Below are 18,095 nucleotides of genomic sequence, written 5' to 3' on the forward strand. Positions count from 1 at the left end.
AAAAGATAATTTTTTAAAATCTAGGTTATTTCTGCAGAATTTAGGTGACTTTTTAAAAAACAACAGATAATAGTGCCGGGTAGTGTTTTAATTGCTATGTGTACCACCCATGTTAAAATGTATATTAAACTTAAATAAAAATATTTGGAATCCTGACTCTTCTAGGGCATGGCAGTAGTAGTTGCCTTTCCCACCCCCGCAACCTCCCACCTTGAGTTGCTCTCAATCGTCTATCAGCAAGATACCATTATTGTGTAAAATGTATTCATGTCTTTCTAACATTTCCCACCCCCCACCCCCCCCCCCCGCAGAGGTATGGATATTATCTAATGTTTACACGAGCCACATTATTTAACCTTTTTTAGGAGGAGCCAGATGTCAACTCCAACTCTTGAAGAAGAGCCTGCTAACAGTCCTGCTACTTGGGATTTTGTGGATCCAACCCAAAGAGTCAGCTGTTCTTGCTCTAGGTGGGTAGGGGCCAAGGCGGAACAGTCTGATAGAACATTTTGTTGGTTGTCTCCTGGCCTCTCAGACCACTTCTTCTACATCATTTTGCTTTATTATTTATGTATTTATTTATTTTAAATTTTTTATTATTTTTAAAATATTTATTTATTTATTTGGCTACGCCAGGTCTTAGTTGCGGCATGCGGGATCTTCGTTGCGCCTTGCGGGGTCTTTAGTTGAGGCATGTGAACTCTTAGTTGCCGCATGCGGGATTAGTTCCCTGGCCAGGGATCGAACCCGGGCCCCCTGCATTGGGAGCGCGGAATCCTAACCATTGGACCACCAGGGAAGTCCCTGCTTTGTTTGGTTTTAAATCTTCTGCTTCCAGTGATGGAAAAAAGCTTGGTGTTTTTCTTCTATGCAGATGCTACAGTTTTATTGTCGGGACTCAGAATGAGCCTTTTTAGACAACTGGCCCTGTTACCAAATTGCTCCCACAGATTTCTTCAGGATAACTTCTTCAGAACTGAAAGCATCAGTTTGACAAGACAATCTCTTGCCATTTAACTGAGTTTATTTAATTACTCTTAATTATGAAGTTGAGATAAATATCAAGCAGGTTGGCTTGAATTAATAGGATTTGGATTAAATAGACCTTTCATAGAAAATTTTTGTTGTTGGTGCTCGTGTTTTTTGGTGACTGAAGTAGGTATGTGGTAATAACACCTGCTAAAAGCTAAAATTGTTGCTCATTCATTTAGATATTTGAATAGAAACCCAAATTATTTTCTGTAGAAAATTTTTGCACTCCTCATTTATATTCCCTTGACTTATCACTCCTTGTGGTAATAGAGAATCTTATTGTCACAGATTTTCATGGGGGTTCTTAAATTTCTTAAGTGTATATCAGCCTTACCCCCCTCCCCTGCCAGCTCAGCTGACTGTAGGAGCATGTGGTGATGATTATTCACTTAGTGAGCAACTTAAGAGTATCTTTGCTTCCATTTGATACTGCTCAATACTTAGGTCAGTTGAGATAAGTGTACTTGGAAGATGGCCATTCATTTCTCTAGTTTAGATCACGGGGTTCTTAACGTGGCACATATGAATAGGCTTTGGGCTAGGGAGGCGGTCATGATGCCCGAGAATCTCTGCAAACACACACACGTGTGCACATGTGTGTTTGTACACTTAGGCGGCAGTTTTGACAGCTTCTTCCTGTTCCCCTTCCCTATAAATTGATTCTCTTTTATCAAGCTCTGCCTTGGTAGTCAGCTTTTTGTTGAGATGCTGTAAGTACTTTATGAAACTCTTTGATTGATTTTTCAAGGAGGATGTTTTCAATGATACTATTTGCTCATTAAGGGTCCTCTTTCTGAGCACGTGAGAATCTCTCTAGTCTCAGGATAGGTGTGGTATACCAGCTGAATACCTGGTTTACTTTCATCTCTAGGCCATTGTAAATTGTGTGACAAAAAGTATTTTCCTGTTAACAGTGACTTCTAAACAGCTTACAGCCAAGTTATGGTCCACCTTTAGAAAGTACATAGGATAAAAATTTTAGTGTATTTAACTTCACTTGTGCCTTCATCTTATTTTTCCTGCTCTTTTCCTTAATCTAGATTTTTTTCACTTTTTAAAAATAACTTTTTTACTGATTTCGATCACATTTTTATTTACTACCTTGCATTATTTTTACCTGAAGTGTAAATAAACAAATAACACTTTTTCTTCTGTCCTCCGGAGTTACTGCTCTATTTCCTCACCAAATTCTTATACCCTTCAGGTCTTATTTGTAGATATGCATTCTATTCCATTGACTTCTAAATGTTTATCTTTAGACCTGACTTCTTACATGTACTCTATTCTTGTATTTTGGGGAGTGCTTTTAAGATAAACCCTTAATATCGATATACCTGTTTCCTCACAAACCAGGTACCCGATTGCAGTCATTTTTGTCGCAGTTTTCCCCTTCTCAGCCTAGAAGCTTTATCATTTATTTATTTTGCTTAATTGTCTAGATCAATTTTATCATTGCATTTCACAATGATTTCCTTTGAAATGTCTGTTATAGTCATTCTACTTTCCTTATTCTTTTAGTCACCATGTGTTTCTACACTATTTGGCCCTGCCTCTGATTTCCTTCCCATTAAGGCCAAACCACTCATATAGTTAGCCTTCTGAGCCCACTCTTCCTGCTGCCTGCTTCAGTGAGGTCCCTTACCTGTTCACAGATTTGCAGTGATGGTCTCTTACTTACTGGTGTATCCCTTATTCTAACCATTCCACAATGTAGTTGAGTTGTTAAATGCAATTGAAAAAAAATGACGTTATAAGATTATCCACTTTGCACACACACACACACACACACTGTATTTTATTTTTACAAGAGATAAATAGACTGACACCAAGCATTGTACATGGATGACCACAACAAAAGCAACAATGATTGCAATTACCAAACATGAAACACACTCATACTATGTCATAATATTGACATTCAGTCCAGTAATCCTCCACTGTAACAGCTCCTTTACTTTGCAGTGAAAATTGATTTGTATATATTCTTTGCCTCTGAGTCCTTGTGGGATTTTTTCTTTTTTTTTAAAAATTCAAACAGAAAGTCACAAAAATTATACTCATCCTCATCAGTTCACTCAGTCCCATGTAATTAATTTTTTTTTTTTCATCTTGATCTTTTGTTAGCACTTTTATGAGTTCATCAGTTTTTCATTAGAGTTCTGAAAATGCTTATTCATTCAGTTCAGCGGTACAGTCAGTTACCAGAAACCTGTACTTGTCAGAGTCTTTTCCATGAATTTCCTGAAGATGAAACCCTTTTATAAGAACATATTTACAAAAGCATCAGAGTACACCCAGAACTGTCTGTAAATGACAAAAGACTTAAAAATGACCACGGTTAAAGATTTGATGAAACTTCATAATAATGCGGTTGACAAGAAAATTAGTTATTTCTGAGATATACATTTTAAAGTAAGAAAAAAAAAATTCTTTGGACTCTCTTCTTGGATCTAGGGATTTATACTATTAATCAAATTAGGAAAAAGATTTTGACCATTATTTCTGAACCTCCTTCCTGCATTAGGAGACTCCAATTACAAGAACATTAACCTACTTGAAGTTGTCTTACAGTTCACTGATGCTTGGAATCCTCTTGCTGCTCCTCTGCCTTCTCCTTTGACATTTTTTGTTGCTACGTCGTCAAGTTCACAAGTACTTTGTTCTGTCATCTGCTGTTAATCCTATCCGATGAATTTGTTGTTTCAAAAAAAAAAAAGATTATCCACTTTGCAAAAAGTCCTTACTTCGAAGAGGCTACTATGAAATATCTATCAAAGGACTGGTGTGGTTAAATGCTCTCTGAGAAAATCCAAATCAAAAAGTTTTATGTGAAAGACTTTTAGAGCCTAGGTCTTAAAGTAAGCACCCTTAGAAGATACTGAGATAATTGAGATATTTTCAGATGAGACATTCGTCTCTTACTGTGGTCCTTTGCCCTGGAGATTCAAAGTCCAATTTTTGCCTTGTTGACAATAGCCTTATGCACAGACAACCTTCTTCAAAGTCAGGATTTTTTTTTTTTTTAGAGTGTAGCAAAGACTTTGGCAAGAGTGTTTTCAGATTATCTACTGCAGGATTACTGAACCCATTATGGAATGGTCCCCTCCTCACACTATTTAACGGCCTTATGGGGCAGGGTGGCCATCCTGCTGTCCCACTAAACCAACCCATTATGCCACACAAATCCATTTTACTTCCCACTAGGGCATTGTTTAGTGCAATGCAACAGTAATTTAATGCCACCCTAGTGGCCTCAGAGAGTTACTGATACACCAGCAGGAGAGCTGACATTTTTCCTGGGAGTGATTTCTATATTGGGAGGAATTGGCTGACCTGCTATATAACTTTTTTGCACGGATTAAACCTTAGGATCATCTAGTGGGCCCTTACTGAGCAATTTCTCACACCCATGCTTGCCAAGAAGTGTGTTAGGATGTGAGCAGACTTGCTATTCCTGCTTAGATAGTACAGATGCATTTGTATGTGTGTGTTGTTTTAATATTCACTCGCAACCTTCTTCTTCTGTCTCATTTTAACATGTTTCTGTGAGATCCAACGTTGTCTTTTAGCCCTTCTTTCTTGGATAATAGTAGCATATAAGGTTCCTAGTATATTTATCCTATTAAATGTTCTTATTGATTGATTTATTTATTTTTTGCCTGCTTTGGGTCTTTGTTGCTGCACGCGAGCTTTCTCTAGTTGCAGCGAGCGGGGGCTGCTCTTCGTTGTGGTGCGCGGGCTTCCCATTGCGGTGGCTTCTCTTGTTGCGGAGCACAGGCTCTAGGGCGCGCGGGCTTCAGTAGTTGTGGCTCGCGGGCTCTAGAGCGCAGGCTCAGTAGTTGTGGCGCACGGGCTTAGTTGCTCCTCGGCATGTGGGATCTTCCCGGACCAGAGATCGAACGCGTGTCTCCTGCACTGGCAGGCGGACTGTCAACCACTGGGCCACGAGGGAAGTCCCCCTCTTAAATATTGTTAAAACTGACCCTTAGTTTCACACTTTGGGGGAGAGTTGCATAGTTATCTTATTCCTGATTTACAACACTATGAGCTTTTAGAAACCATCCTTTTTTTTTGTTGTTGTTGTTGTTTTTTTGTTTTGATAAGCCATTCTATATTGGAGTTAGTAGAGTGTTGTAAAATAGAAATCAGAAGCTTTTTTTTTTTTGGTTCTTTGTTTGACAGATGATCTCATTACTGTTGGTTTTAAAATGCAATATGAATAGATCGTCTGAGGCCCTCACCAAATTTGAAAGATTTGGGGATTTTCAAATTAGTATTTTTGTAGAGGTTAGCAGCATATTAATTAATGTTTCTTAAGTTCCTCTCTTATCTACTTAACTTGTATGTAATTGGTTCATCATTTTCTGTCAGGGTGTGTTGCAGTTGTTAGTCATTGTCAATATATTTAACACCCAGAGTCCATTTAGGTGTATTATTGCATATAATGTGTGCTTAAAACGACACAACCTTGTTAGGGACATCTCTTGTGTAATTAGAACGATGCAGTTACTTTCGTCTGTGTATTTACGGACTTCATTTTAATTCTCACGTCAGGCATAAACTTTTGAAACGTTGTGCAGTAGGACCCAGTCGACCTCCCACGGTATCGCAACCGGGGTTCAGTGCAGGACCATCATCGTCTTCATCTTTACCACCTCCTGCTTCTTCTAAGCACAAAACAACAGAAAGACAGGAAAAGGGAGACAAGTTGCAAAAGAGACCCTTGATACCATTTCACCATCGGCCCTCTGTGGCCGAAGAGTTATGCGTGGAGCAAGATGCACCAGGACAGAAGCTAGGCTTGGCGGGCATAGACTCCTCCTTGGAGGTGGCAAGCAGTAGGAAGTATGATAAGCAAGTGGCCGTGCCTTCCAGAAACACGAGCAAGCAGACGAATCTGAATCCTATGGATTCACCTCATTCCCCTGTTTCCCCTCTGCCGCCAACACTCAGCCCTCAGCCACGAGGTCAGGAAACGGAAAACGTGGACCCACCATCTGGCCCTGTGAATCCAGCTCTCTATGGAAGTGGGCTAGAACTCCAGCAGTTGTCTACTCTGGATGACAGAACTGTCCTCGTAGGCCAAAGACTGCCTCTGATGGCAGAGGTCAGTGAGACCGCCTTATACTGTGGGATGAGGCCCTCGAACCCAGGGTCATCAGACAAGTGGTGGCATAGTTATCATCTCCCATCCGTTGATGATGCTGACTTCCGGCCTCCAGAGCTCCAGGGTGAGAGATGTGATGCCAAAATGGAGGTAAACTCAGAGAGCACTGCATTGCAAAGGTAAGGTGACTCTCCACCCCATCCACCCGATCACCCGTCAGAAGGCCAAGGCCGTAGGTTCGCAAGAACCGGGGCCCTCAGATCCAAAATTGAAGAGGCCTTTCTTCACCATTCTAGACTCTGCATTTGGAAAATGTTTAAAAGCCAAATGCTTTATCCATTGTGAGGTTTAACACACATGTCGTTATTTAAATGCTGGCGTAAAAAGGTTTCATCATAGGATTAGCTATACTAGTATCGCTTTACTTTTGGCCTGCTGTTTGTTAATCAAAGAATATAGCTTTATGGGACCTTCCACACTGCGGTCAGTGCCCCCTTTGTGTGTTGACGCTTTTAAGGAAGGCTTTGCCTGCATTCAGGTATGTATCACACATCTGGTAATGATACTTCAGAGTGCTTTTGAGCTACCCATTATTCTAAACAGTTTACACAGATTATCTCATTTAATTTTCACCACAACTGTATTGCTACCTTAATTTCATAGCTGAGAAAGAAACTAGGGTCATGCAGTTAGTAAGTGACACAGGTGGAATTTGAACCTGGACAGTCTGTTGTCAGAGCCCACCTATGCTCTTAATCGGAATCCATGGAGTCAGGGACAAAAGTATACGTTCTTGATAAAAGCTACTGAGATTTCTTTAATTGTGAATACAATCTCTAAAATACACCTGTAGGTGAATTTTTAGGTGTTTTTTTTTTCAAAGTTTAGTTTAAGCTTTACAAATGCTTCAAATCATTAAATGTTGCTTAAAAAAAAAATCTAATCTTTTTATGTTTCTTGCTTAAATTGTCATTTGTTTTCTCTTTCAGACTCTTAGCACAACCTAACAAACGGTTTAAAATCTGGCAAGACAAGCAGCCCCAGATGCAGCCACTCCACTTCCTTGACCCATTGCCTCTATCACAACAACCTGGAGACAGTTTGGGAGAAGTCAATGACCCGTACACCTTTGAGGACGGGGACATAAAATACATCTTCACAGCGAACAAAAAATGCAAACAAGGGGCAGAGAAAGATTCCCTGAAAAAGAACAAGGTACCATTTAACAGAGAGAGAGTCCAGCCTGGTGTGGGTTTCAGTCTATGTCAGTACAACACATGTGGGAAGACTTTGGAGGCAGCATGTTTGAGATAGTCTTGCCTGATTGCTCTGTCCCCATATTCATGCTCTTGGTACTATTGTATCGAACAGCGTATTGTTCCTTTTTATGTCATGGCTCACCTTTGTTCAAAAGTCAGCCGAACATAAATGAAGCCTCATATTTTCCGGGCTATAGCTTGTACAGTGCATGTTTCCTCTCATATGCTAATTCTTGTTGGCCTATGCTCCCTGCTTATTTCTTTTTAATTATTATTCCAAAATACCCAAAATGTAAGAAAAAATCTTGGTAACAATACTGTTTATTGAGCGCTCACTGTGTTTACTGTGCTAAGCGCTTTACCTCTGTGTCTCTCTGAATTAATACCAACACCACTCCAAGACTGTGTCAGTATAATTTTACTGGTTCCATTGTCATAAAAATGAGTACTGTGGGTGTCTGCTGTCTTTAGCCTTAAGTTTTAAAACATTCTAAAATACTGGGCCATTTAAAGAGGTATTCTTAAGAATAGAGGAAGTAGGACAAAAGAGACCAGTATAGTTCAGGAGAATACTTCTTAGAGTCCTTTACAGAGATCTGTCTAGATCCAAAAAGCTTGAACCATCGTTCAGCATCCAAAATATTATATTAAAGGCAGCTTTTAACACCATGGCAGGTCTGTAATCAAATGCCACCAGTACCATTGAGGCATAAAACCCTGACTGACTCAGATCGAGGGGAAAGCGTGGGAGTTTTGGGTTCGGTTTAAATTCAGGGAAAAGGACATATCTTTTATTTCCTTTGGTTGCATAGACCATGGTTTATCATACTTGTGCTCATAACAAGTTCCATTCTACCCTCTAATTCTTTGTGTTCTCCCTCATATTCCACACTTTGGGTTGGTGTTCATGTGTTTTGTTTGGCTGAATTTATTATACAGTCAGAGGATGGATTTGGTACCAAGGATGTCACTACACCAGGTCATTCCACGCCGGTGCCTGAAGGGAAAAATGCCATGTCCCTTTTCAGTTCTACTAAAACAGGTGTGTACAATGATTATTTGCCTCACTTGGATTGTTGCTAAAATAAAATGCGAGGGAGATGCTTCTCTATTTAAAATTATATCCTTATTGTAATAGCAATAATTTGATCTCATCTTTAATATATTTTTCAGTTTGTTTTTCAGTTCCTTTCAAAACTGATAAACGTATTTGGCAATAATTGTCTCTAAATTTAACCGAAAACATAGGGAAACAGTTCACAGGCAGGGCTTGCTCATTGTCCTCTCCTCACTCCTTCTCCCTTGATGAAGTTGCTCATTCTGTGCCTTTTGCCTCCTTTCCCACAGATGTTCGGCAGGATAGTGCTGCTGGCAGGGCTGGCTCCAGTAGCCTTACACAAGTGACAGATTTGGCACCTTCCCTTCATGACTTAGACAACATCTTTGATAATTCTGATGACGACGAACTTGGGGTGAGTCTGCTGTGGCTACGCAAACAAAAATTCACTTAAGTGCATGGACTTATATCAGCGTTTCAATATTTCTTTATAGTTTGGTCTACTGGACTGGGGGCTCTTATTTCAGGTTCTGAATGTTCTTCAGAAATGTTTGTATACCTTGAAAGGATTCTAAAAAGTTATTAGTGTAGTCTGTAATACCCCTTGGGTTTTGTTCGTTGATGGCTTTTTTTCCATGAGTGTTATTCCTGTTGTAAATATTAAAATCCTACACCTATTTAAAAAAATCCTCCTCAATATCATGAGAGTAACAGGAATGTATTATGTAGTCCCTTTAGCTCAGATTTTAAAAATAATGCCCATATAGCTTTTTATTCATCTAATAAGTCATAGGTTAGTCAACATTTTGAGAGAGATTACAAGTATGATCTATACTTTTTTAGGATTATAGCATCGTAAGTTGGGAAATAGAATTTATACACATAGACGTTAAATAATACAAGGCGTCATATGATTAAAGTGACAGATAAGAATTTATAATTCTCTGGAGGGTAACTGAGCTAAGTCAGGAAATTTGTGTCCTCGTCCTCCTAACCAACCCTGTACCTTTGTGCAAATAAAAGCGCCTGTTATCTCTGGGGGACCTAGAGATGAGTAAGATAGGCCCCTCTTCAAGGAAGTCAATTTATTAGTTTATTTTTCTTTTATTTATATATTTACTTTCCCATCTGTCCAGTTTACGTGTATTCGTTAATCATTTAATGATCAGTTCCTTTGTGGCAGGTACTCTAGGTTTACAGATACAATTAAATTACCACTCTTATACTTGAGATACTCACAGACTTCAGGAGAAATAGCATATAAATAAAGTTAAAAATATACTGAGTCCTGTGAGGGCAGTAATTGACCTGAATCTAAAGATGCTGCATGTTCAAGTACAACATGACAGGCAAGCAGTGTCTAAGTAAAGGCTTGAAGGTTAAGTTAAGTTAGGAATCAGATTTCTACAACCCCTTCTCACTTTAAAATAAAATGTATCTGATTAACAGATATTGTACACCATTACTATTCTAAGTACTTAGAAGACGAGGAGATAGTAATGACCTCAAAGAACGAAATTGACTTGAAATGTGGAAAGACTAGGTTAGGGGGAGGCAGGGGAGGAATGTTACTTTGAGCCTGGAAGGAGCCTTGGTTAAGCTACAAGAATGAACTAGCTGGGCTTTGGGGGACAGCGTGCACATGGATCTGTTTTCTGAATGGAGGATAAAGATTGGTGGGGCTGGGAAGGTTTTTGGCCACTCTTAAGGCTTTAGACTTCAAACTCTTCTGGTAATGTGCTCTTCTGGAGGCTGCTGAGTGTGGAACTGACCTGGTAGAAGTGAGTGTCGTTTTCCATCAGTCCGATACACAGAAAGCAGGAATACTATTTGGTAACTTGTTGGATTGAAACATGAGGACCGAAAATCGGGCAGTGGCTGCATGAAGGGAACGGACATGGCAACGTGAAAAACTTTGGTAGAAGAAAGGACACGCTTCCTTATTCTGTGACCCAGGCATTGGAGATCCTTTTTGAACTTGACTGTCTCCATTAAGCCATGCATTATCTAGGATTAGTTTTAACGAGGGTTAGTTCAGATGCTTTGGTGTGGTGACGGTGGGAAGAAAGTATGAAAAGTAAAGGAATCAAAAAGAAGTAGAAAGGGAGGTGTAAGAAGAGAAAATAAACAAACCGTAGAGTAGCCTGGTTTCTGTTCACAGCCACCACCCCTAGTGATGGCTGTGCTCTGAGCCATTGTCCTTCCTCTCTGTGTAAGTTACGAATTACTGTTGGACTAAATGAATAAATGTTTACTCTGCTGTTTGAATATATTGTTAGTAATGTTAATATGCAAAGGAGATTGGACATTGTTTATCTAATTTTCATTTCTCTGAAATGATTGTTTCTACTCTGAGTTCTAGCCTGACATTTAATCAAGGGAACAGTTTACCTTAGAATCACTTTACTAATTCATCTTATTAGTAACTGGAATTGGGAGACTGTTGTCCAAGTTTTCATCTCATAGGTTTTAAAGTTAGTTTTATGTTTCAGCTCTATGATATTGAATAAGTGTACATGAATAAAAGGCTTTCTATTTGTGAGAATCTTTTTGCTTTATTTTATCTTGCCGTCAATTCATTTGAGTTCTTAAAGATAATCTTGCCTACTAAGGGACTTAATTTGTTTTGAATAACAAATCAGAGAAAAACCTCTGTGTATTTCAATAATTTTGTGAGATAAGGTTATTTTTCATGAAGATGAACAGTAACTGTAGAAATAGGAATAGGAGATATGTATTTTTTTGTGGTGAAAAATAAAAGAATAATAGTTTGGGAGGGCTTGAGGTCCTCTCTTTTAGCTGCCTGCTTCCAAACAGAAGGAAAACCAGACTGACAACCAGTCACTACTCGGAGGCACCACCCTAATGTGATTACTGTGTCCCTGAAACTGCGTCTCTAATGACCCGGGAGGGAAGATTTGCTGAAGGTCTGCAAGCTCTGCTTTGATGGCACAGTCTGCCCTCACCAGGTCCATGACAAGAAGACTCAGTCAGTCTGTTTCTCATACTTGAATCAGCTTGTAACCATCTCTTCTGTGTCACTGTCTGCTGGTATTTCTAGAAGTTCACCTGATGAATGCTATATAAGGAAGCATCTTTCCTTTATTTTAAAATATCAGTAGGCGTACACTCCAATGAATAGTGGACTATCACCCTACTTATATACAAACGTGTTGCTCCGCTTTAATAATAATAATCTGTTCTTAGGCTGTGTCACCTGCACTACGGTCATCAAAAATGCCTACAGTTGGGACAGAAGACCGACCTCTTGGGAAGGATGGAAGAGCTGCTGTTCCTTACCCACCAAGTAAGAAAAGGAAACTGAGCTTCAGCTCACTGCTTGTAACTTACATGTAATGTTTTCATACTCAGTGGTGCCTTGTCTGAGATTCCCCTCCTTTTCCCTCCCCCCATTTTAACAGAATACTGGCAGTGAATTAAAACTTGTATAAATTGGTGTTCCTAAGGTGGCAGGCAGCTAAGAGACCCATTTAAATTTGAATTCCTTTTCCTTTTGTTTTCAGATTAACTTCTGTGGTTTAAAATGTGGAAAAACATGTTTTAGGTTTGTTTTTGTAATAGCCCTTTCCTAGTAGGAGAAGTGCTGCATAGTGGTTTTCAGAGCGATATTCCACTGCAAGAGCTTGCGTAAAATGTTTCAGTTTTCATAAACTTAATTCACACAAGGATAATTAATGTTTGTTTTCTGTGGTCCTTTTTCCAACAGATACTGAAGTTTTTGTGTTTCCTTAAGAGATCAACTAGTTTTATTATGTATGTGGACAAAAAGAGAAACTTCCTTTTCTCTACCTACCTTTACCCTAAGAAACATTCTACAAGAGAAAAGAAAGTCAGGATAGTTTATATGGATACTCTGAAGCTGAAACACAATTCCATTGCAAATCATTCTTTAATATCTTCTCATTAATTCAGCTGGTAATGCGAACAAATTGAGGGGAAAAACCACCATGTCATAGGGATGAGTCAAAAAGTTTTATGAACCTATAAATGTAGTGCTGATTTACTCAAATGTAGAAGTGTCAAGTATACAGAGATTGGATTTTGACAGCTTTAGTGGATCCATAGCTTTTTAAAATATGCAAAGCTTTCTCAAGCATGACATGTATGAAAATGAATAATGATAGCCAGCCAGTTGCTGTAGTTTTTTTTAATTAAACATTTTTCTTTTTTTATTACTCTGTACTGCAGAATTTTACAAACATGAAACTCACAGATTAAAAGAAACATTATTAAAGCAGATTCATCTGGAATAGGGCAGATGAATGAATTTTTCCCTTGTATTTAACCAGTTACTCCCGCTTTTTTTGACATTAAGTGATACGTAGCGATGTTAAATGTTAAAATGCCTGATAATTTGTCCAAGGTTATTCACTCACAAACCATCCTGCTAGTAAGTGTCATTACCAGTAAAGTATATCGTGTACTCTCTCTTTCTCTCATTTTTATTCCAAAAGGAATTGTTTCAAAAAGAAGCTACTCAGAATTTTATGATAAAGTACAGGTTATAAAAATTAATGAATTTGAAATATAGCAGAAATATTGGCATGAGGAAAATATAGATAAACCAAGGTCAAGAGGATCTTATTAATGTGTCAAAGTATGTGTGTATAAGTGTGGGGGGGGACATATACATAGTATTTCCTCCCGAGACATGGCAGTGAAAATAACATGGCAAGAAACTATCATCTCTGCAGTAGCTTACTGTACATGGAAGTGGAGAGACATATAATATGTAATGTCTAGAATAACACCATCCAACAGAAGGGCAAGGTAAGCCACAAAGGAGGGCCGCATAAGTAATTTTTCATTTTCTAACAGTTACATTGAAAAAGTAAAAAGAATCATGTGAAATTAATTTCAATAATATATTTTAACTCAGTGTATCCAAAACAGTGTCATTTTTATATGTAGTCAGCATAAAAATATTGAGATGTTTTATATTCCATTTTTGTACTGACTGTTTGGAATCTGGGGTATATTTTTTTTTTTTTAATAAATTTATTTATTTATTTATTTATTTATTTATTTATTTATTTTTGGCTGTGTTGGGTCTTCGTTTCTGTGCGAGGGCTTCCTCTAGTTGCTGCGAGCGGGGGCCACTCTTCATCGCGGTGCGCGGGCCTCTCACTGTCACGGCCTCTCTTGTTGCGGAGCACAGGCTCCAGACGCGCAAGCTCAGTAGTTGTGGCACACGGGCTTAGCTGCTCCGCGGCATGTGGGATCTTCCCAGACCAGGGCTCGAACCCGTGTCCCCTGCATTGGCAGGCAGATTCTCAACCACTTCGCCACCAGGGAAGCCCTGGAGTATATTTTATACATGCAGCTCATCTCAGGTTCGATGGGCCCATTTTGAATGCTCTGTAGCCATGTGGCTAGTGGATACTGTGTTGGACAGCATAGGTCCATAATTATTCATTTGTGTATATAATAATGGAAGAAAGCGACACACAGTATCAGTGAGGTTTAGTTTAGTATCAAGTCTGTGTTAAGATAGTATTGTGTTATATTAATTAAAACAGAAGTGTTTTTCTTAGGTTTTATTGTTAACCAGTCGCTTATGAATTTTTGTCTTTGAAAGCATGTCAATTTTGAAGTATGGGTCTTTGAGGAGGCAAAATGAAAGAGTTGGACATTTTATTCTACAAGAACACTTACTATTTGTAAGGGACTCTGCTAGGTGCTCTGGGCTGGGAAGAATACTGAGAAATTAGTGATGATGCTTTTGTTGGAGGGCTTCAGTCTTGTGCGTGACTACTTGATGTTCAGAACGGGAGACGGTTGGTGTCCTTAATGGTGAGCTCCTGCTGAAGTGCAGTGGATCTTGAGGATAGGCGGGTATATAAGTAAGTGGAGCATTGTGGGAAAGACATGTCAACTCCAGTCCATCCTGGTAGCTGTTCCCCACACTCACTTTAGTCATTTTATGGGAGGAAGGTTGAACAGGCAAGCCATGTATTTCTACTTTGGAGGACCAGAATGTTTCTCTGGGTTTCTATTTTCTTTCTGCCTTACCCACTTTGAGTCCAGTTCCCTGTTTTTCATCTCAAAACTTCTTTAGGGTGATTTCTTTTCAGAAATTCATTCCCTGTGACTGAACAGCATTTCCACCTTTTTCTAATCAAACCAAAATTGGGAGGAAGGACTAATTATTGCTGACTCTCATCACTTTGAGTGTTTAGATGTACGTGGCAAAGTGTTCACTTCAGTGCATACTTTATCTCATTTATTGTGCAAAAAAAAAAAATGAGGGAAATATTATTCTCATTTTGTAGATGAGGAAATTGAAGCTAGAGAGGTTAAGAGTCTTCCTGAAGAATATCTGATAATAAGAATGGTGAAGACCACTTTTTAATGTGAATCTCTGGCAGGTGGAATCTCATTTCATCCACGCTTTTTGTGTATGTTCTCTTTTACCTTTGACAAAAATTATCAAGGTGGCTGAGGCTTTGAAAACTGAGATACATAACTGTGTTAGGTAACATCAAAGAAGTTGAGTAGCCCTGAATGGAAAATGCCTTTATTACATTTCTTAGGGAAGATTTAAAAACAAATTTAATAAAATAATTTGAGGATAAAATTTTGTACCACAGCCCAAATACTTAATAAATTAAGGAAAGGCTATGTTTACGTTCATTGTCATTTTAACTCAAAGTGAATTTATATAGTTTCATATTTTCCAAATACTTTGTTAATTAAGATTTGTCATGTAATATGAGTTTGAAGATTTTATGAAGCAGACTTGTGGTTTAAAATACTCCACTTACAAATTAATTTTATATTAAAAGTGACCAGTAGCTGCTCTTTGGCTTGGGAAAATGTTTAGGGGCTAAAAGTTAAAGATGATGAATGTATTTCAACTTTATATTAAAGTCTTTAGCCTTGTTTTAAAAAAAAAAAATGTGTTGATCTGGTTGGTGCTACATCTGAAGAGGTGTTTTTCAGCCACAGAACTTACCAGTTATATAGTCTGTCCAGTGGTTCTATGATAGTTTCTGGCTTGGCTTGTATCCCCAGTTCTGTGAATTGTTATATGTTCTTAAGGATAAAATACTGTCACAGCAAGGTGACTTGAAGATCAACTTGGGGGTTTTAGGTTTTCTTCTTCTTTTCTGTCTTTTAAAACTTTTTTTCCTTAGCAGCAGCAGGTACCATTTTGTCTAATGAAATCTCATACAGAATTGTATTGTAGAAAATAAATTGAAGTGCAGCTTCTCTTAATGGAAGTGAAAGTTTAGATCTGAAACCCTGCCTGTTGGCCTTGTTCTCCCCTTGTTGCCCCTGAGGCCAAGAGAGGGTAAATTATTCAGGATTATACAATTGTTTAACTAGGAAACGTGGTAAAAATTGTCTAATGCAGAGGTTCTCACCTTTTTTCTGCTCCATATCGTGGAGGCTGTCCCCTCCCCCCATAAAGAAAGGAAAGAAAGCAAGCCTAATGAGAATCACACACACATCTAGTCAAGCCTTCCCTTTTAGATGATGGAACTGAGGCCCTGAGGGAGGAAGTGACCAGACCACAGCAGCGCTGTGCTGGGAGCACGTGGGTTGGGGACCAGGCCCACTGCTGCTTCTCTATACAGCTCTACCTTAGACTCTAGCTCAGGTCAGAGCATGGTACAGCTATTCTTTATTAATTTCTGATTCAGAGCTATAAGTCATATTAAGATCTGTTCAGTGGTTACTATTTACCTGTTTAAATATTGAAGTTGCTAGAAAGAGCAATGTGATTGGAAATTGGGACACCAGATACGGTTCCAAATCACTGATTTGAACTTGTGGCTCCAAATGTGTAAATATATTTGCTGTACAGGACACCCCCTAGTGGCCAAATTTCACAACCGCAACTTGCATTTCATTGCATACACTCCTACTTAAGAATCAGTCCCTTAATGAGACACTATTAGTGATGTTGGTTAACCTCATGTATATAACAATGATTTTTTTTTAAAGGTTGAGAATCACTGATCTAAGTATTTCTTAAAAGATACTTTTTTTCCCAGGTGATTTTCAATAAATTGTCTTTTGGTTCTAGATAGGATTATTAATCCTGACTATGAAGTTTCATCTCCTTGGATTTTTCAGGGAATCAATTGTTGGAAGAAAAAATGTATGTTATGTAGACTTTGTTCACATAATTAATGTGAAGCCAAATCATAAAGCATCAAGAGGATAGTAATAAAGTTGCAGCAAAGGATAATTTTCTGCTGATGGCCTTCTTCTTAGATACTTCCATTATTAATAGTCTATTATGTAACTGATATGACCATTCAATCGGCATTATTTCTGATGCCAGCTAGAGGGCCAGGCTGTGAACTAGGTTGTTTTTTTTTTTTTAGAAGTCAGGCCTGTTAACAAATTTTTTTTTTCTTATTTTTTATCTTTATTTTTTTTAGCAGTTGCAGACCTGCAAAGGATGTTCCCCACCCCTCCTTCTTTGGAACAGCACCCTGCATTTTCTCCTGTGATGAATTATAAAGATGGAATCAGTTCAGAGACAGTGACAGCGTTAGGCGTGATGGAGAGCCCTATGGTCAGTATGGTTTCAACACAGCTTACTGAATTCAAAATGGAAGTGGAAGACGGGTTAGGAAGTCCCAAGCCAGAGGAAATAAAGGTAATTGCCAATATATTAGTTATACAAAGACAAGGTGGTTTTAAAGCAGATTTTTATACAACTTCTTTAAAATAGTATTGTCTGTATGCCATGTATACATAAGTTCCTAAGAGTTCTCTGAATTAGGTCATGAGGTAATTATAGTGTCTTTTGATTAATTTAAAATTTTGGCTTTAGCATTTTTCTGTTGATCAGATAAAAGAGAAGTATTAAATTATAGTGATTTTTGTTGCTATTATGGTGTGTCCTAAAGTTGTTTACCAGCATTATCACCAGCCCCACTTTGTTGTCACAGGACTTTTCATATGTGCACAAAGTTCCAACTTTTCAACCTTTTGTGGGATCCTCCATGTTTGCTCCACTGAAGATGTTGCCGAGCCAATGCCTGCTACCTCTGAAGATTCCTGATGCCTGTCTGTTTCGGCCTTCGTGGGCAATCCCTCCTAAAATTGAACAACTGCCCATGCCACCTGCAGCCACTTTCATTAGAGATGGCTACAAGTATGTGCTGGGATTGTGTCGAGTTATCTGATGTATTTAATATGATTTTTTTAAACATCTTTATTGGAGTATAATTGCTTTACAATGTTGTGTTAGTTTCTGCTTTATAACAAAGTGAATCAGCTATACATATACATATATCCCCATATCCCTCCCTCTTGCGTCTCCCTCCCACCCTCCCTATCTCACCCCTCTAGGTGGTCACAAAGCACCGAGCTGATCTCCCTGTGCTATGCGGCTGCTTCCCACTAGCTATCTGTTTTACATTTGCTAGTGTATATATGTCCATGCCTCTCTCTCACTTCGTCCCAGCTTACCCTTCCCCCTCCCCGTGTCCTCAAGTCCATTCTCTATGTCTGTGTCTTTATTCCTGTCCTGCCCCTAGGTTCTTCAGAACTTTTTTTTTTTTTTTTTTTTAGATTCCATATATATGTGTCAGCATATGGTATTTGTTTTTCTCTTTCTGACTTACTTCACTCTGTATGACCGTCTCTAGCTCCATCC

General features: G+C 38.6%; 1 protein-coding gene across 2 annotated transcripts in view; it reads left to right on the plus strand.

Annotated features, from left to right (window-relative positions):
- MED13L (mediator complex subunit 13L) overlaps positions 1–18,095 on the plus strand; it is a 298,574-nt gene that overhangs the window by 243,049 nt on the left and 37,430 nt on the right. Inside the window, exons 9-16 of one of the 2 annotated variants that reach the window (XM_068563867.1) lie at positions 366–470; positions 5,587–6,318; positions 7,129–7,354; positions 8,338–8,440; positions 8,746–8,870; positions 11,663–11,762; positions 16,873–17,090; positions 17,386–17,591. In XM_068563867.1, the coding sequence (XP_068419968.1) occupies positions 366–470; positions 5,587–6,318; positions 7,129–7,354; positions 8,338–8,440; positions 8,746–8,870; positions 11,663–11,762; positions 16,873–17,090; positions 17,386–17,591 (1,815 nt within the window). Of the gene's footprint in view, positions 1–365; positions 471–5,586; positions 6,319–7,128; positions 7,355–8,337; positions 8,441–8,745; positions 8,871–11,662; positions 11,763–16,869; positions 17,091–17,385; positions 17,592–18,095 lie in introns of both variants that reach the window. The other variant, XM_068563866.1, reaches the window with a different exon arrangement.

The sequence above is a fragment of the Eschrichtius robustus genome, chromosome 14 (assembly GCF_028021215.1).
Source record: "Eschrichtius robustus isolate mEscRob2 chromosome 14, mEscRob2.pri, whole genome shotgun sequence".
Classification (NCBI taxonomy): Eukaryota; Metazoa; Chordata; class Mammalia; order Artiodactyla; family Eschrichtiidae; genus Eschrichtius; species Eschrichtius robustus.